The sequence below is a fragment of the Brassica napus genome, chromosome C9 (genome assembly GCF_020379485.1).
Source record: "Brassica napus cultivar Da-Ae chromosome C9, Da-Ae, whole genome shotgun sequence".
Lineage (NCBI taxonomy): Eukaryota > Viridiplantae > Streptophyta > Magnoliopsida > Brassicales > Brassicaceae > Brassica > Brassica napus.
In genome coordinates, this window is record NC_063452.1 from 61,298,106 (window position 1) to 61,317,393 (window position 19,288).

The window sequence follows — 19,288 nt, forward strand, 5'->3', positions numbered from 1 at the left end:
ATGGTTTCTGCGGAGGCTCTGCGGGTTCTAAGCTCCGACGAAATGAAGTTGCGGTGATGTGGTTCCGGCGGTGAGTCGTGGCGGGGACGGTCAAGTCGAGGCGGGTGCGACGCGTGTCGTTCTGATGGCATAGATGTTCCCACGTGTCCAGCAGCCAGCTTCCTTGATGCGTAACTCGACCGACGTCGCACGGGCTTTTAATGTTTGGGCCGACGGCCCGGTTAATGGGTCTGTTTGTTGCCTTTGGCTTTTGGGCCTCTGGCCTTTTGATTATGCAGTTGGGCCTTGGGCCGTGTACTCTGGGCTTGATCCGTTTTATCAATTAAAAAAATCTATTGTCAGAAAAAAAAAGTTGGTTTATTTAAAAATAATAATAATGTGAGAAATTGATTTAAATCTTCTGATTTTAAATCATTTTGTATAGTGAACATTTCCACTTGTGGAAAAGTAGGTTTTAACCAAGTCAAGCCACTCAACAATTTTTATATAAAATTTTCATTTGCAAAAAGAAAAAAACGAAATTGATATTTTTTTCATTGATAATATAAAAAGACATATTTAAGTTATAGCTATAATTTATTTGTCAAGTTTCCATATTCAATAGCCTTGTCCAGCAATCCAATATAGATTTTCTTTGTTTTTTTTTTCAATTAGCATGCCAATCCAGATTTGGTAGATAAAATGGCATGTCAATCCAGATTTATAGCTCAATACGACGCCACTATTCGAATTAACATATAGAAATATGATGAGATTTGTATAAATAAATAACAAGAATATTTAAATACGGATACAAGGATATACAAAGAGTAGTCCAACACTAAATTGTACTTTTTTGGTAATATTATTTCAAAATAAATATTGTACGAAAACTTAGCCGACTAAAGGAAATAGTGAATAATCTATATCCGAGATAAAAAAATATCAAAGTTTAATTAATAAAATGGTAAGATCAACTTATGATATTTACAGAGAAAAGGTGCAAAAAGTTAGAAAGTTGAAAGAATGAAAATGAATACACAAACGAGTCATTCAAGGAGAAGTGGACATCAAAATGTCATCGTTCAAAAGAGAATCAATGTCAATTAAATCGTCATCTTCACAGTTGACTGGCTCCTCTCTGTTGTTTACAGATAAACTTGATGAAGCCTGCTCAACAAAGATTTATCACAAGAATGTTCAACAACATTATCACATTACATATTCTTAAGTTATGGGGACTAAGTCTAAGGTTACCTCGTTTTCACGGAAGCCTTCGACAACGGTGAGGAGTCTACGGTACTGATCACGTGCTTCAGGGTATTGAACCATCGACTTAACCCGCGTGAGAGCCTTTTGGAGCCTTTCCTCCGTTTGTTTTCTTCCCTTTTCTAGAAAATCATAGTCACCCTCCTTTGGAATCATAGGGCATTGTGGTTCTGGCTCAACGGTTTTGGGGACTGCATTGCGTTTAAACCCTCTTAGTCCAGTACCTTTGCGTCTCCAACGCAAAATGATTTTCTCGAGCAATCCCACTGACCAAACGATTGGTTTGTATTGTTTCCTGACCTGATGTCCTCTCACATGAGCCTAAAAGTAAGAGTAAGCAATGAGTAAAACAGACAAAAAAAAAATAAAGGAAAAAAAGTGGGATATAGTGAGAGGCAAACCTGAATCTTAACGACTCTTTGTCGGATTAAAAGAAACTCTTTCCTCTTCTTCCAACCACGGTATTTTTTCTGGATGTGGGTAGCAGCAGAATGAACAAAGACTTCACTCTGTCCTGGATTCTTAGCTTTAGAAGCTGCAAAAGAAACCGCTAACTCGTTGGAGATACCAATCTCGTCACCATCATCGTCATCAAATCCAGACAGCTGTTTCCGCTGGAAAGATTGCATCCTGAATACTTGATGGAGACGATCAGCTGCTTGCGTCGCATTACGGACAGCGGTGAGTGAATCCTTCAAGGAAAGCGTTTCTGGTACGTCACCATAGCTCATAGGAGCAGCGGTTCTCTCAGAGACTGTCTGAACAGCTTTTGGTCCACCAGAGTTGGCAGGGCTGTTTTCCTTTGACTCCATCGTTAGCTTTTCAAGGTAACTGGTTAAGGATGACTCTGCAAGAAAACCCGAAATCCCCCTGTGTTCCTTTCCGTAAGCCAGATCAGCAGCTGTTTTGCCCAATGGAAGCTCTGGAGATGGATCCGTCAATGCCCCAGCATCAGCACCTAGAGAGACAAGCACAGCGACAGTTTCCTCCCTGAAGTTAACAGGAAACAGACTTAGTTTAATATGAAAATGTGGACCAACTGATAGAGTGAAAGGCAACGAAGGAAGTATTGTAAGATAGAGATCCTTTACCTGCCACTAAACGCAGCCCAGTGAAGGGCGGACCACCCATTTGCATCACGGAAGTTAATGTTAACTCCTGCTGCTAAAATCGGTTTGATAGCCCAATCATACCCAAGTGCTGCAACGAAGTGTAGAACACCCTGTCCGCCTTCATCCAGTATGTTTGGTCCCTTACCCTCTTCGGTCACTTTATGGATGAGCCATATATAGAGTTCATCCTCAAACTGTTTTCTGAGAACCCGTTCTTTTGGTTCTTGTTTGGTTGAATCTCTCTCATATATCCCTGGAAAGAGATTCTCTTTTTCCTCATTTAGCAACATGATCTTACTTATCTTTCTTCGTTTCTCCACAACATCTTCAAATATTTGGTGTTCTTGAACGAAAGCTCTATGAGCAAGCAGCTCCTCAAACCGCATCTGAAGTGATGCTTCTTTTGTAGAGTATCCATAAATACCAGCGGCGTCGATCTTTTTGGTAGAGCCAGAAAGGAAATCAAATTCTCGTAATTCACTGCAAGCAAATCTGTTTGAACAGGTAACGTAAAAGGGCACTTGGCCAGCTGTATGCGGTGGAGCATGGCAGCAAAGAACACCGTCCACTAGAATCTCAGCAGGAACCTCCACTTCACCAAACATGCATGACCAGCTGCATATAGTTACTTCTTGAGGATTAAGCAGAAACGTCCCAATAACCAAGACCTGCAGATAAAGTGATACTTGATGAAAAAAATCTTACCACACAAGAGTAGAAGCATTTACTACATTTAATAAATTATCTGGAGAATGAATCAACAAAGTGTTAACCATCTTACCTCAACATCAGCGTCAGTCTGTGCGCATTTTGGCCAATAATCAACTATGGTGAAACGCTGGTCCTCGGAGAGAGAAGGGCTAAAGGAGAGCCCAGCTGCTGCAGTTTCACAATCAACAGAGGCCCATGCAATATCTCCACGCGAAGACTGCATCTGCAAATCCTCCATCTCGCCTAGCTCTTTACTAGCCCACCGAGAAAAACTATCGACCTTTTTCAAACTATCTTCGTGCCTCAACAAGGATTTCTTTACAGGTATATATTCACTTTCCATATCTGAAGGAGGAATCCCATCAGATTGCAGATGTTCAATGTCAAGGAGACTGGAAAATGACTCAAAATTGTCTTGTGCACTTTGCCCGAATAACGCCAGATCAGTGTCATCAGTCATTCCAGAATGTGGAACCAGATAACCAGGCCATTTTGGCAATGGTAGATCATCCTGAGCTGGAATCTACAGAGAGATAGAGAATCAGAGCACTTAAACACTAATATTCAAAACAGTAATAGCACATCTTGGATAAATAAGTTAACAATTTAAACATGAGAACGTAGTTATAATGTATCAATGGCTAATGACATTATCACTCATTTCTATGCTTATTCCTCACGCTACATCATTCCCTTTTACAATATCTACGCATAGCTCTTGAATGGAAGATTATAATAAGTAATAACAGTACACTACCTGCCAATTTAGTTGGTTTTGAAGAGGACTTCTGAGATGCTCTGCTGGTAACATTCCAAATTTGTTTGTACGCTCTTCCACCAACAAATTGTTGCAAGGTTGATCATACCTTGTCACTAAATTCTCGACGGCATCCCAAGCCTGGACATCAAATGATCTCTGGGAATCAGTTTCTCCGACTCTGTTCCCAAGAACCTGTGAAGCAATACGCATCCCAGGAGCTGATGTCCAACCATTGCGATTTCCTACACAGGAAAAGACAGGTGAGTATCCAAAACAGAGCTTAAAGTAGTAAGAATTTAATATGCTAGCATCCTTGCTTAGCCTTAATCTGTTAAGTACCAGTTTGAGGTTCAGGAGATGCTCGCAAGACAGAGCTTGATTGATGACTATCACCTGCACCAAAACTGATATAAGGTAGTGTTGAAAAAATAATAATTAATAGCACAACTAAGAGCTTGTGATGTTTACAGATATGTAAATCATCAGTTCATCACACTTCACAGATGAGGTGAAGTAAGATGATTCTACCATGGAAAGAACTGTATCTTTGAACAAAAGGTACAAAGCATACCGGAATCAGCATCTTCACAATACGATGACAATCTGCTCGTGGGGCTTGCTGCTGAATCAATATTCACTGAAGCTGTGCCACTTAGAGAATTTGAATTGTTTTCTTTCATCCCTATACTTGTCCGGCTCCCCTGCATCATTTACAGTTTAATATGAACTTAAGGAAACTGATCACTAGAAAACTACTAGTAAACCGCACAGACATGCAAGAGTTTCACCTTAACCTCCAAGTAGTGCACGAACACAATATGCATCAGCTCTCTGTAACATTACAACAATAAAACAGAGAAATAAGCACAAAACTGACAACAAACTATGAAATATGAAGGTGCGCTGTACACAGCAGAATAAGGAAAAACTGAAGTATACACAAACTCAAACTCACATTTCGAGCATCCAGTAGCATCGTCTCTGAAAATTCTCGTTGCCTTCCCCATGTGCATAGTAACAATGTAGCACATCAATGCTTCCTACCTATATATACAATTGAACAATGCTACTCCCAACAATTTAGATACACTTCACTATCAACTAACTAACTCCAGAACCAGAGGTAGAGAAAGGTAAACAGGTTCCATTATTGTATACAGACACAACTACTAAGGCCAGCTCAAAGAAAACTCTAACCTTGAGCTTCTCATGAGCTTCTTTAATCGTTTTCCCATCCTTCTTCTTCCTCCAGTTATGTCCGTCTTTCCTAAAGTATCTAAGCACCTTCCTGTCAAAAAGAAAGAGCGAACCACCTACAATGGTGGGAGCTGATGTCAGATTACAGAATAACTTCATCGATTCATGAACTCAATAACCTGAAGTAGTAAACTTACTGGCTGGTCGAGTGGGAGACTCTGTTGCAATATGAAACTTGTGATAGTTCCGAAGGATCTCACAAATCTCAGCAGGCCTCAGCCACCTGTGTTGAGCTTCCGATAACAACTGTTCCATATCTGCGATTTCACAAAGACGCAAAAAAAAAAAAACCATTACTCTCTTACATATAACACCTTCTTAAATTCCCCCAATTAACAAATAAAACATCCACAATGCAACTATAACGCAAAAGATTGCAATTTTCAATTCACAAATTCAGAAAACTACTTTATTTCAGATCAAGCAGGCACAAAATACAGAATCTTGACACAGTGGAGTAAAATCAAGTTCCTCTACAATGGAAGGACACGGGTTCGATTCCTTTGCTTACCAAATGCAGAGCCAGAGAAATAAACAAAAGATTGGCAACATAAACCTAATCGAAGCTAGCAAAGAAACACCAAAACGACAGTGGAGAAGGAAAGAGACCTAATCGAGGAGGGCTAATAAATCCAAAAGATCCGCGATCCGCCATACGAACAAGAAAGCCTGATAAATAATCGACCAAGGAGATCTCTCTAGCTCCCGTAGTCCCAAAGAGAATCAACGAACCCTAACCCTAGCCGATCTGAGTATGCACGAACTGAGAAGCTTCTTTGTGTTAACTGTTTCCTTCGTGTGAAAGCCAAAACCGATTTTTTCTTTCTCCGTTTCTTTTTTCCTTTTTTTGTAAATATCTTATTGGAAGGAGACCGAGGATAGAAAAAGAAAAAACGCCTTATTAAATACACTGCGAATTAAATAGCTTATCCAATTAATGTTTGACACGTATACACGTTAGATTTGTCTTCTCCTTGCGTCATGGACCATGCCATACGATACAGAACTTTTCTTTTCTATTCAAAAAGTGTGCGGCGGCGGATCCGACGGTGGAGATTCAACAGTCAAGATACTAAATTCTCAGTGTAACCATGCAGAAACATCGATACAGTTTACGAATACTAAATCTAAAGACTGATCAATCACTTTTACTGCTAGTTTTTCTAAGAAATTATGATCAATTTATCTTTATCAATGTACAACACTTCTCAGTTGTGAAAACACTAAATAAATGATAAATTGAAATATATATTCAAAAGCATGTCATTATGTGCTCATTTTTCAAACTAAAAAAAAAAAAACATTTTAACTGGGGAAATCTTATGTCAAAAGTACAGACTAACGATATTAAACTTCCACCGGAGCAACTTCTGCAACCACCTCTTCATATTCCTTCGTCACTTCGTTGTACTTGTACCTGCATATGCATAGTTTTAAACTCAAAAGTGAGAATCGGAGAAGATCAGATACGAAACCTACTTCATTTCATTAGCTTAAAAAGATGATTTAGAGGAAAAAAACAGATAAAAAATTCTCTAATGTCGTTGGAAGCAAACTACCATTTGCCGGTTGCTGCATAGCAGTAAAGTCCAGTGTTTGGATCATAGTAGTAACCAATGCTGCTGCTGTAGTAGTACCTGAAAACCATCAAGTGTATGTTGTAACAGCTTTAAATGCATTCAGACAAAACAAAAGAGCTTCATAACACAATACTTTAGCCCAAAAGCTGACTGATCAACGGAGAAATAGAAAAGAGAAATGAGAGTTTAAAACCGTACCCTGAAGTCTCGTCATAGACATAATCAGATCCATCATTTGTGACCCCTTGTTGCACGGCTACAGCTGTATCTTCTTCGTCATCGCCAAACATATCACAATCTTTTGCTCTTTCTTGAACCAGTCTCTCATATGCATCTAAAAGACCAACATAGAGGAGAAAACAAGTCAAGCAAAGCTCATTGTTCCCTAGTGCTGTGAGAAACAAAATATCATGAGATTTTAAAAAAGTAGTAGTAGTTCTAACCTACTTCACGCTGAAAAACTTCTTGCTCCTCGTTATAAACATCTTCAATACATAAAAAAGAGACACTAACGTTAGCAAATGGAAGGAAGACATCATATTTTCGTAGCAAAATTTATATGAGACTTAACTGTAATCGCCATTCTGGATGAGCTTGTTGGCATCCTCAGTAAGCTGATCAAAGATGAGCTTTGTCTCAGAATTCATCTTCTCTTTGCGATTATTAGTGTTCCCTTTCAACCTCCTTAAAGCACGCAGGACCTATCATAACAAAAACCCAAGTTATGCATAATCAACAATGCTATCTCAACCTAATATTTCTAACTAAACTCAATTGATTCTCACCGTTTCTCCTGGTTCAAGGACGCTAGCAATACGCCTCTTTAGGACTCCAATATCTTCTCGAGAAAGTTCATCCGCTGGCTTTTCTTCCCCACCATCTTCTTCCATCCCAGTATCATTAGCAGCAGATCGTCCAATATACATTGGATTCATTTCAATACTGTCGAGCCATGCATCCTGAAAAGAAAACAAAAACATGTAAGACAATCCACAAAACACCCCCAGAGCCAAACTTTACAATTGAAAAATGTGTAACTTCGCACCTTGTCTTCCTTCTCTCTAACATACTCAACATAGTTCCCATCAGCATCAAAGTATCCTTCCTCTTTCTCTCTATCAAGACTAAACGCTTCAATCTGGATCCCATCTTCCGTGCGGTTCCCATCATTCTACAACAAAGATAATCACCACATCAGAATGATCCGCTTCAATAGCAAAAAAAAAAAGAAACTATTGACAGTCAGTCAATTCTACTACCTCATATATCTCCTCGGCCTGATCAATACCGTCATCATCAGTAAAGAGGGAAGCAGTATTCAGATTGCGGAGCCGTGCACGCTCCAAAGCAGCGTCACGAGCTTGGCGGCGAGCTACAGTGTCTTCCTCTACGATCTGCTCAGGTTTAGGTTTCTTCCCCTTGGGAAACCGTACTCGCTTTTCTCTGCCAGAGAGAATCCAAATCTTAGCGTATGCACGCGAGTTTTATACAAAACGTAGCCACTGTAACTGACAGATAATCAATCGAAACCCGATTAATACTCCCAAGACAAATGATGGATTCCTTCACACAACGATTTCTCTAATCTACGCTATTAATTTCAGGTTTAAGATCTCGCATCAACCTAACGATTAAGGAGATAGGAGAATCAGAGGGAGCTTAAACGACGAATGATGAAAATTAGGGTTTCGGAGAGGTCAGTAAACTTACGGTGGTTGCTTGTCAGAATCTTCATCTTCTAAGAAGGAACGTTTGAGGTTCTTCCTCGACGAACTCTCTGCCATTGTGGTAGCGTTCACAGACGAGAACGACGACGACGATTTGTAGCTTCTCACGCGGTGAAAAAATGTAACGACGAACAAAAAGGGAAAAAGCGTCGAAGAGACGAAACTATAACCTCTGGCCGAGATAAAAATAAAAGGGCCTGTCAAAAAGGCCTGGCCCATTTAAAATCTATATTCTCAATAAGGCGGCGAACCAACCCGGTTTAAGGTGAAAACGTCACCGTTTGGGACACACCAAGAGGCCAGTTTAATGCGCCTAAATCTAAATTCCCAATTACTCGGTGAACGGGTTTAGCGTACCAATCCGGTTTAACATAAAACGTCACCGTTTGGCACACAAAGGCCCTAATTCTATATGTATCGTCTTCCCCGCCGATCATCCTCATTCTCAGGCTAATTCGTTCGCCGCCCTTGAACGAACGATCGGAGCCGATCAACCATTCAAATCGCAGGTAAGGTTCTAAACGATGATTTCAACACCCTTGTATCGTCTATATACCATTAACTCAATCTTCTTATATGGTCAAAGGTTTTAGAACTCGATTAACAATGGAGCAGAAACCACCAGTGCGGAAGGTTCGTCCTTCGATATCATCTTACACCTTCTTTTTAATCCCAGATTAAGTTTTTCTGCTCAGCTAAAAAGATTCGTTTTTTTATTTTTCTTCTTCAGATGAAGTTCGCGCCAAAAGCTCCCCCGAAGCGTGTGCCAAAACCGGAAGTTAAACCGTAATCATCTTCTTTAATCACTGACCTGATTAAGAAAAACGTGTACTTTTAGGTCGATTTGGCTTATGAATTTTCGATTTTTTTGCTGCAGTGAAGTGGTTGAGGATGATAATAATAGTGCACAAGCTGCGGAGTTGCTACGTAGAGTCACTGTAAGCTTTTTGACATTTGAGTAAAAAAAAATCGATTTTTTTAAGTCTCGTTTCATGTTTTATGTTCTTAAGTTCTGTTGGATATGTTTTGCTTTAGGAAAGATCATTACGTAGGCCAAAAGGAGAGAAGAAAGGTAAATAAATACCTTTTACTTGAAGCTTTTGACTCTTTTTTGGTATCAACTCGTTTGAATTACAAGTGATTTGAGTTTTTTTGTTTTGGGCATTACAGTTGCTGCTTCTCAAGTTGCTTGGATGGGTGGTGTGGTGAATTCAGCGAGGTCAAATAGGTTCTCTAATGGATATGGTATACACTCATGTTGCCTCTTCTTTTAAGTTGTTAAAAATCCGCATGATTGTTGTTGATCCATATGCTTTTTTTTTTTCTGTTGTGCAGCTGGTGCTCATGGCTCAAACGCTCCACAGGAGATATCGTATCAAGAACCATGGGTCAGTACCACAACATTAGTTATATGATATGCTAATGAATGATTTTTGATGCTTGGATTCTCCTTACAGGATTATTACAGTTATTACCCGATCACACTTCCGTTGAGGAGACCCAACGCAGGCGATCCAGGTATATAATATTTTCGTGAGTGAATACAGATTCTTGATTGATTATTTGCTTATCTTTGTCTTGCTCTTCTCATTGTTGCAGAAGTTCTTGACGTTGACGAATTTATTAAGGATGTGGGAAATCATGAAGAGGCACTCAACACAGCTGCTGATCTCGCTCTTACGGTTTGTGAACATTACAAATATAAAATAATCCGAGAATCAAATGTCACACTCACAAACTCTAGAAACTCCGCAGTAACATATTGTGTGGATCACTTGTTTGTTGGCAGGAAGATAGTGAAGAACCTAAAATGCTTTTTATGAGGTTACCGGCTGTTCCTTTGGCAAATCAATCGTCAGCAACTGAGAACCGTGGAAGCAAGCCAAATAACAGAGGTGGTGCTGAGAAGGCTTGTGATTTAAAAGCCGCCTCGGCAAATGGTTTCATGGGAAAACTTCTAGTCTACAAAAGCGGTGCCGTCAAGATGAAACTCGGTGAAGTGCTTTATGATGTGAGTGGTTTTCTTCCTTTTAATCAGCATAGACCCCGAGCAAAACATTAGGCCAGTGTCTATTAGTGGTTTTGCCTCCGAGTCTAGGTTCAGGTTTATGTTAAGAACTGTTTTCTTGTTTTCCTGTTCTGTTTAGTTTGGACCCTGTTTCAGTTGTCCGGATATAGAAAAAGTATTAACCATTCTTAGCAGTAGTGCATGAGAGTCTAATTCTAATTTTGGATACGGGTGTGTGTAGGTAAGCCCAGGGTTGAAGAGCGAGTTTGCACAAGATGTGATGGCGGTTAACACAGATGAGAAGAATTGTTGTCTGGTTGGAGATGTGTACAAGCATGCAGTTTTGACTCCTGATATTGATTCTATCTTAAAAGATATCGACAACATGTGATATTCTTTTTTAACTGTTTTATTGCATCAAATTTTGTTTCGTTCTTTCTTATTGGAAAGAACTCAAAAGTTTTAACATTGATAAAGAAAATAAAAATAACTTTTTTGTTACTTTCAGTCACAATTATGCTAAACCTTTTGTTTTGCTCTGTCATATAGTTTCACAATGTAAAAAGGAACCAAAGAGAGAATACTTTCGATCATATGCTTACCAAATAAGTCATTGAAGGCTCTTAGATTCTAAAGAATTATCAAAGCATACTTAGATTTTGCGAAATTAGCTTTCTAATAATTTAACTTTGTATAACAAATCCAACAAAATTTTATATTTGTTTTAGGCTTTTAGCATCTTCACCCATAAAAATACGGTTACATCAATTCTTAAAAAAAATTTTTTATTACTTTGGGTTTGTAATAGTCATGCTACAACTATTATACTAGCGACGACTGTTATATATGTATATCCTTACGAGGAGAATGCGGAGTTCAGAGAGTTATATACGTATATTTTTATGAGGAGAATGTCGGGTGCAGAGAGTAGCTATGTACTATCGCATTGGTTGTAGCATGTCTAGTGCACTATACATATATTGATTGTTCTGTGTGGTGTAATAGATATCGTGATTGTTTCGTGTTAGAGCTAGGCCTACATAGTTGTGGTGCTAAGAACTGCGTCAGTGATTTGCGGTTTAGCATCCCATACCTCGTTGGACAACTCCCCTGTTGCCCACTCTTCCTTCCTTCCCCCTTTCAGATGAGACTGACGACTAGGAGTGATTACATCAGTTTGGTGTTTTGAGTGTTATTGAACTTTCGGGCTTTCGGGCTTTATACGTTTCCACTTATTTATACATTTCGGACTTTCAGATTTATATTGTTATTTAAATTTTAGACGTTTAGTTTATTTATTGGATTTCCAGCGTGAACGTTTGACTTTCAAATATTTATAAATGAAGATTTTGTTATGAACCAGATTGTGGATGACTCATAACCAAAAGATTATATCATCAGCGGCCCAAAAAAGAGAGAGTCGACCAGCTTTTCCTTTTCCTTATGTCTTTATGTTTTTCTTTTCCTAGTTGGATTATGATTTGTACTCTTTCCATTTATCTATGACGGTGTAATCTCCTATATAAGGAACCTCTATGTTATGAATAAATATAGACTTTTCCATTATTTTCACAACACGTTATCAGCACGATTGATCTCTAAAACCCTAAGCTAAAATATCGACCATAAACCTTAATTCTCTCTCCATTGCTAGAACCCTAATCTCTATCGATCACCTCTCTTTGATCATGACCCTGATCTGTATTCGACCACTGATCTCAACAAGATCGATATGTGGACTGATCTCTGCAAGTTTCAGTACGCCTCAACTATTCCAGATTGTACGATCAGCCTGTTCCAGTCCGTGATCAAACTGTTCCAGATCTACGAGTTCTTTGACTGCAAGTACCAGCTCGCGTACCAACGATCCCGATCAGCTCAACCTAAGCTCGCGGACTGCAAGGAAACAGTTTGGACCAGTCCGCGTAAGGTTCCAGTTTGTACCAGTCCACGTAAGCTCATTCTCTTGGTGGTCCATTCAACCCATCAAAGGTTTAAGGTATACCTAAACTCTAAGAACCCAGAATCGAATGAAATAATGTTCAAAGTGAAACCCTAAAATCTGTAAACCCTAAATTACGTGTGCATGGATTGTTTTATTTGATTGATTGAATGTTTCTTTGAGGTTTAAATCCGTGTGAGTTAGGATTGATAGTTTTTATAACCTGATTGAATGATTTGAAGTTTAATATTGCATGTTAGAATCTGTTATAATATAAACCCTAATTTGAATTGATAAACCCTAAAATAGAATCTGTGTATTGCATAATCCGAATTGAATGTTTTGAGGTTTCATATTATACTAGGTTGATAGTTTCATGATATAATCAACTGTTCTGAGGTTTAAGATTATTTGCTAGAAGCTGATTGATTGATAAAACCCTAATTTCGAATTGAAACCCTAAACCCTAATTTGTGTATTTCTAAAATCAGATTGTTTGATTCCATCTTGCTAATATCAGCCTTGAAACTGATAAATATCAGCCTTGAAACTGATTAATAAAATTGATAGAATTAGCCTTGAAACTGATTATTTTGGGTTTTCATGATTGAAACCCTATTTTGGGATCGAAACCCTAAATTGTGTAATGCTTGAATCCGTTTGATTATTTTTGATTATTGATCCAATTGTTATTCTTGATAAAACCTAATTGAATCTGATTGTTAGTCTAGCTAAATCTCATACCTGAAACTGATTGATTAATTGCTAAACCTTGATTGAATGTTTTAATATTACCCTTGCACATATAGAATCCGATTGCTAAGGTTGAGTGCATCATATCTACTTGGCCGTGTGGTCAGTTTGCATCATATATCATCATGACCAACATGCTTATGTTATACGCATGATCTGATTATTATCACCTCTGCATGATCTGATTGTTTTAAATTGAGGTTCCATAATTCCACTCCTTTACATATAGAATCAGTATGCTAGGTGTGCATTATAACCATATGGCCGCATGAAAACATATAAAAATTGCATGTTTGGTCGATACCCTTGCTTGATAAATCTGTGTGACTTATTATGCATCATATATCACTTTGGCCGTGTGGCCTTATTGCATTATATCACCTTTGGCCGTGTGGCTTGTTTGCTTATTAGAAATGTATTGACTTGATAGCATGTCTTGTTTATGGCCGTATGTTAAATATTTTATGAGATCTAAAATTGATTGATATATGATTTGAGATGTCGAAAATCAACTTAGATTTTGCTGCCCTAAATCTCTCAGGAGATAATTATTTGAAATGAGCATTGGATACTGAGTTTATCCTAAAGTCAAAGGACTTGGTGAATGAATCACAGAAGGCGATAATGCCAAATGAGAAAGATTGATATATGACAATATTAATTATTAGCCATCATCTTATTAAGAGTCTAAAAGATCAGTATCTGACTATAGAGAATCCTCTAGACCTTTGGACAAAGTAAAAAAAAATCGAGATATGATCACCAAAGAACAGTGTTATTACCAAAGACCCTATTTGATTGGAAGAATCCCAGAATCCAGGACTATAAGTCCGTGGAAGAGTCTATTGCTAGCTGGGCAAAATAATGGATTACTGATGAGAAACAGTGAATTGAGACCTCCTAGATTAATCCCATTACCTGATACCAATAAGGCCGCAGAAGAAAAAAAAGAAGGTAACTACGTCCAGAATGATAGACCACGCGGCCATGGCTGTGGACGGTGGAAAGGACGTGGCCATGGCCACTATAACAAATTTGGCCATGGGAATCACTATGACAGAGATAATTAGACTTGCAGCAAATTGATGTAGTGACTGCTTTTAGATTTCTCATAAGTCTGGCTATGTAAGAGAGAAAATTAGACTTGCAGCAAATTGATGTAGTGACTGCATATTTATATGGTCCACTGGATAATGAAAGTACTAGAGGGTATTGAGCTGAAAGTACAACAAGTTCTCGAGAACAAATATTGATAATCATCAAAGTATATGATCTGGATATCCTAGGAACTTCTGGATACAATTTCCCAAACAGTTGAATATCTCAAGAAAGAGTTTGAGATAAAAGATCTTGGAAAACAAAGTTTTGTTTGGGATTACAGCTTGAGTACATTAACAATGAAATCCTTGTGCATCAAATAGTATATACAGAAAAGGGTACTCAAGAGATTTAATATGGACCAGTCTCATCCATTATCTAGTACATGGGCGTGAGATCACTTGTTTTGGACACTGATCCATTCAGTCCAAAGGTGGACGATAAAGAAGTCCATTTAGTCCTGAGATGGACGATGCAGAAGTCTTGTTTTAGACACTGATCTGTTTGGTCCATAAGAAGGACGATGAAGAAGCCTTTGATTTTGGTTTTAGTTTATTTTATACTAACCAGTCCAAAGAGGAGTTATTTGGTTTTGTTGATTTATTTTCAGACAGGTTATGTTGTACACATAGTGGTACACGCATATCACAACAACATCATCCAAGATTTCGTGTGTATGTGTTTGAGGTCGATGACTCAATATGTTCGATCAGATTGTGGCATGGCCGATGGTAAAGAAGAACCAACTATCTTGTTCGAAGACAAAACATATTCTGCCTAAGATCTTCATCACCCACGGATCGCAGAAAATTGGAGAGGTCCAAGGGACCTTCAGTAATGTCTAAATCAGGGGGAGTAATGTGTGTTGCACTTTTTTTCCTTCACCATGGTTTTGTCTCAATTGGGTTTTCCTGGTAAGGTTTTAATGAGACAACATTAAAGCAATTACAAGCTATAAATGGTTATGACTTCCAAAGGGGAGTGTTATGAACCAGATTGTGGATGGCTCATAACCAAGAGATTATGATTTGTAATCTTTCCATTTATTTATGACGGTGTAATTTCCTATATAAGTAATTTTTATGTTATGAATAAAAAAATACTTTTCCATTGTTTTTATTATAGGTGTTGAATTTAGTAACCATTGTAGATAGTCTTAATGGGCCTTTATCCATTGTTTAAATTCGAGTGCGTTGTCCTCCGTCACTTTCGGCGGGTGAAATGCGCAAGTTCATATATGATTAGGTTCCTTTACCTGATGTTGATGGCTGACATGTTTTCATAACTAAACGTTCATAATTTTCTTTTATCTAAAAGTTTACACATAATTATTTAATTTTATAATTTTACGTTTACATCTACGTAAAATTCGAGATACGAGTTATACAACAAACAGCTAAGGTTTCTTACTCTTCTTGCACTTCTCATGATATATGGAGTTATGGGCCTTTTCCTCTTGGTGACGTAGACCTCGGAGCAGATGCTATCGGGACAGGAGCGGAGCCTGGTAACAATACGCGCAAGTTCATATGACAATTTGTTTCTTTAACAACTTTACACTAGCTAAACTTTAATTGGTTAGTTAGTAACACCATGCATAATTGTTTACAAACAACTTATTCAGACTATGTGGCTTGCATTTCAGTTACAAATCTACCTGGTGGTGGAGGAGTTGCTGGAAATTTATCGGCACATCGAGAATCAGAATACCCGGTACCTAGAGGAAATTTTTTTAAGCAATTACTGGAGCAGCCTTCTTTCATAAACAACGTAGAACGTGAACAACTTAACACAAGTTTAAACTATGCTATGCGTAGAAAAAAAATATTAAATATACTAACTTGTGTGGCGTCTGCCGTCGGCAACATCAACTTGAGAAGAAAGACATAGGAGCAAAAATAGAAGAAGAAGAGCAATTACATATGCTTTCTCTTTAGCCATTTTTAGCTTGTTTGCTTTCTTACACAACTTACATTGCATGGAACACTATCTATATTTTATAAGGGATTGAAATGAAGCATCGTCGACTTGCTGCACAAGCAACTATATACAAGCTTTGGACAGCTTTTGGTGACTGGCTTAGTTCACCGGATTCTACCTGCCCCACAACGCTCCGTCGACTTGCTGCACAAGCAACTATATACAAGCTTTGGTCAGAGCGTAATAACCGTCTTTATAACGCAACTTCCTCTACGCCTCAAAGGATCTTCAAAGACCTAGAAGGCTAATCCGGAACTCAATCCTTGCAAGGAAAGAGTGAAGGAAATTTAGAGGTCTAATGCAAGTTTGGCTAAAGCATTCTTGATTGTTAGTTAGTGATATTAAATCCTAACTTGGAAGTGGTGTTTTTTATCTTTTTTGGGCATCATTAGGCTTGACAGCATATCTCTTTGTTTGTACAAATTAGCTTCATTTTAATGAAATTCACATATTTATCAAAAAAAAAGAAAAAAAAAAGAAATGAAGCATCGTACTCACTGTCTAACGCGTTTTTACCCTGTACATCGACTTAAAACTTAATATCTGCCATTCTTTTGCTATCCAACAAATACTGAAGACTTTGAGTCCACGGTTTTGTCACATACAAACATTGTTTGATAGTTAAAATATGTTAAAACAAAATATTATACTGTTTCCCTATCAAACATACATACAAAAATTACGTCGGTAGACACAAACATGAACACATACACACGAAAATGCCAATCAGGATTTGACTTGTACGTACTGACAGTACGGTACTGTAAATACTTCAGTAGATGGTAGTTTTTTACTGACTCGGTCTTGGCCGTATTAACTATTTATTAACAAAGACTTGAGTAGATCATTCTGCCTACCACTGCTTTGTCTTCTGTACTCTCCATTTTTATTTTTATTTCTCTACTAAGGAAAGACGATCTGTTACGTCCGAGACATTTCTCTTCAGCTGTCCTTGCGCAAGTGTATGGGTAAAAGAACCAGGCACGCACAATTTCTCAGGACTTGAAACGGAAAGTTCCAACTCCATTAGAAATCGTTTAGCCGGAGTTACTCTAAGACACTCTTCATATGAACACTAACATATTTATAATCATGCAACAATCTTAGAGGTCACAAACAATCTTGTATTTTTAAGATAACAACCGCAAACTGTCTTCTGCATTGCCTCTATGTTCATGTTGTGAAATTTTTGTTTCTTCTCAGGTCTAATTGACCTATGCAGAAGAAACCGGCATGGACTAATAACAGAGAGACAGAACAGTTTCTTTTTTTTATGGGAACAAATAATTGTACATTTTTCTTCTTCTAATAGAAAGATGTAAACGATATTGACAGAGACATACAAAAACAAAAGAGTAACACAAACAAACCAGGAGAATGAGGATGAAGAAGAATGTTCAAGTGGAAGCGTGAGCGTGAGAACGCGATGCCCAGATGCCAAACACTAGAAACTAGAAGACGAACAAGATCGCCCAGTAACGTGCTAGTCCGTACCTGATTCTAGTCAGCACTACCTATTTTGTTTAAAAATCAGTTCCATTCCTTGACTAATTCTCTCAGATTTCAACAAGACAAGAAAGTAAGATATCTTTTGTTTTACTTACAAATCTGAAGAAGATGACTACTGCTCTGATACCATGTAAGATAGGTTTCAAGTGTATTCTCATTGACTGCTTAAGAGCGTTTATATACAAGCCTTAGAAGATCTTTGATAAGACCCAATCTAAGGATAACAACAATAGTTATAGATAACTACAGATAACTATCTATCGTACTTATCTAATATGGATATACACTAATAGTGCAGTCCACTATTTGCTGTGTACTAAATGATTTATTCAAACTATTTGGTTTTGAAAGTTCGTGAGTCCGAAGATTGTAAATTATATTCTAACGTGTGTGGCAATAGTCCATACGAACTTGAGAAGAAAGATACAAAAGAAGAGAATGATGAGGACCTCAATTCAGTAGCTGGACCACCAACTCATGAGATCAACCATACAAGCTACATTGGAGCCAGCAGCGACATAGGTGCATTCAAAGAAGGATATATTTGCAACCATGAGGAGTTTGACCGTGAAACCACTTGCTATAGATTATCAACTCAACCAGAGCACACGGCGAATTGGTTTCATACCAAAAGGAGTAATGGTTTAGGATTTAAACCATTTACAAGTCAGGCAACCTACACTGCATCCGAACTGGTTCTATTTAAGGAAAGTAATTCTTTGCTTAATAAGTGTGCAACTCAAGCTCACGTGTGGAAACCAGGAGATCATTCATTACATCTAAGACCACTTGGAGAGTTGATACCATGCACTAAACCTCACTGGATCAACCAGATTCTTCACCATTCCAACTTACCATTTTTGGAGCAGATTTGCAATAAAACCCAACGGCAAGTTTTCTCCATTCTTGGCTGTGAATTGGCGATTTATTTCATCAACCAGAAGCTCCCTAAGGCTCTTAGAATCTTCCAAAAGTTGTCCAGATACAAGCATCTCAACACATTTCCCATTTTGGCTAAGATTCTCTCATTAAGGCCTAACGGCTAGTTTTCTTAATTTCAGCATGCTTTTCATTTTGTTTAGCTTTCTAAGTACTTTTTCTGAGCATTATATAAGCTCGTTAGGTCTCTCATTGTATGGCACAAATTTTTTACCTAAGAAATACTCCCTCCGTTCCTAAAAGATGTATGTTCTGGAAAAAAAATTTGTTTCAAAAAGATACATTTTTTACTTTTTCAATGTATGATTTTATGAAAAATTGTAAGTTTCAAAAAATTTAATGGTGTTTATTGAATTTCCATTGGCTAAAAATTATGAAAAATTGTTATTCACAAAAAACAATACATATTTAATGAATTTTTTTAATATATGGGAAAAGTCTAGAATATGCATCTTTTAAAAACAGAGGGAGTAATAAACTTTTCAGTTTCTTTTCTTCGAAGTCTGTGTCTTTGCACTACAAGAAAACGTTGTGTACTCCGACAAAAAACTTCCGACAACATGAATTGTCACAAAAGTTTCGATGGTGTAGCGAGAATTTACCGAGAAAGGCGAAAATTCATCGGAAAGTCGTCAATATTTTCCGACAAACCCGTTTTCTCAGT

General features: G+C 37.9%; 3 protein-coding genes and 2 long non-coding RNA genes across 7 annotated transcripts; 1 reads left to right on the plus strand and 4 right to left on the minus strand.

Moving 5' to 3' along the window:
• Nucleotides 1–882: 882 nt before the first annotated feature.
• LOC106440380 (calmodulin-binding transcription activator 1-like) lies at nt 883–5,959 on the minus strand. Of its 2 annotated transcripts, XM_048769413.1 has the most exons (13): nt 5,698–5,959; nt 5,226–5,345; nt 5,029–5,144; nt 4,787–4,875; nt 4,620–4,662; nt 4,403–4,532; nt 4,171–4,224; nt 3,829–4,073; nt 3,142–3,594; nt 2,340–3,028; nt 1,650–2,238; nt 1,237–1,569; nt 883–1,149 (listed from the first exon to the last, which is right to left on the minus strand). In XM_048769413.1, exons 1-13 carry the CDS (start codon nt 5,741–5,743, stop codon nt 1,033–1,035), a joined length of 3,024 nt encoding a protein of 1,007 aa, XP_048625370.1. In that variant the 5' UTR covers nt 5,744–5,959; the 3' UTR covers nt 883–1,032. The 2 variants fall into 2 exon arrangements, with proteins under 2 accessions (XP_048625370.1, XP_048625371.1); XM_048769414.1 differs by lacking the exons at nt 5,226–5,345; nt 5,698–5,959 and having other exon boundaries at nt 4,787–4,897; nt 5,029–5,137.
• Nucleotides 5,960–6,316: 357 nt separating this feature from the next.
• On the minus strand, nt 6,317–8,562 carry LOC106440379 (protein LIN1). The gene is made up of 9 exons (XM_013882025.3): nt 8,379–8,562; nt 7,928–8,111; nt 7,714–7,839; nt 7,454–7,627; nt 7,240–7,369; nt 7,112–7,153; nt 6,867–7,002; nt 6,648–6,725; nt 6,317–6,505 (listed from the first exon to the last, which is right to left on the minus strand). The coding sequence occupies exons 1-9, from the start codon at nt 8,450–8,452 to the stop codon at nt 6,436–6,438; spliced, it is 1,014 nt and encodes a 337-aa protein (XP_013737479.1). The 5' UTR covers nt 8,453–8,562; the 3' UTR covers nt 6,317–6,435.
• Nucleotides 8,563–8,745: 183 nt separating this feature from the next.
• Nucleotides 8,746–10,904, plus strand: BNAC09G47140D. Of its 2 annotated transcripts, none has more exons than XM_013885932.3 (11): nt 8,746–8,904; nt 8,982–9,028; nt 9,126–9,181; nt 9,273–9,333; nt 9,431–9,467; nt 9,566–9,640; nt 9,731–9,783; nt 9,853–9,913; nt 9,995–10,077; nt 10,185–10,406; nt 10,645–10,904. In XM_013885932.3, exons 2-11 carry the CDS (start codon nt 9,002–9,004, stop codon nt 10,792–10,794), a joined length of 825 nt encoding a protein of 274 aa, XP_013741386.1. In that variant the 5' UTR covers nt 8,746–8,904; nt 8,982–9,001; the 3' UTR covers nt 10,795–10,904. The 2 variants fall into 2 exon arrangements, with proteins under 2 accessions (XP_013741386.1, XP_022565340.1); XM_022709619.2 differs by having other exon boundaries at nt 8,785–8,904; nt 9,436–9,467.
• A 4,365-nt stretch (nt 10,905–15,269) lies between these two features.
• On the minus strand, nt 15,270–16,374 carry LOC125593176. The gene is made up of 3 exons (XR_007329125.1): nt 16,038–16,374; nt 15,854–15,913; nt 15,270–15,700 (listed from the first exon to the last, which is right to left on the minus strand). It is a non-coding gene; the product is annotated as an uncharacterized LOC125593176 (long non-coding RNA).
• Nucleotides 16,375–17,418: 1,044 nt separating this feature from the next.
• LOC125593175 lies at nt 17,419–18,036 on the minus strand. The gene is made up of 2 exons (XR_007329124.1): nt 17,781–18,036; nt 17,419–17,690 (listed from the first exon to the last, which is right to left on the minus strand). It is a non-coding gene; the product is annotated as an uncharacterized LOC125593175 (long non-coding RNA).
• Nucleotides 18,037–19,288: the final 1,252 nt, after the last annotated feature.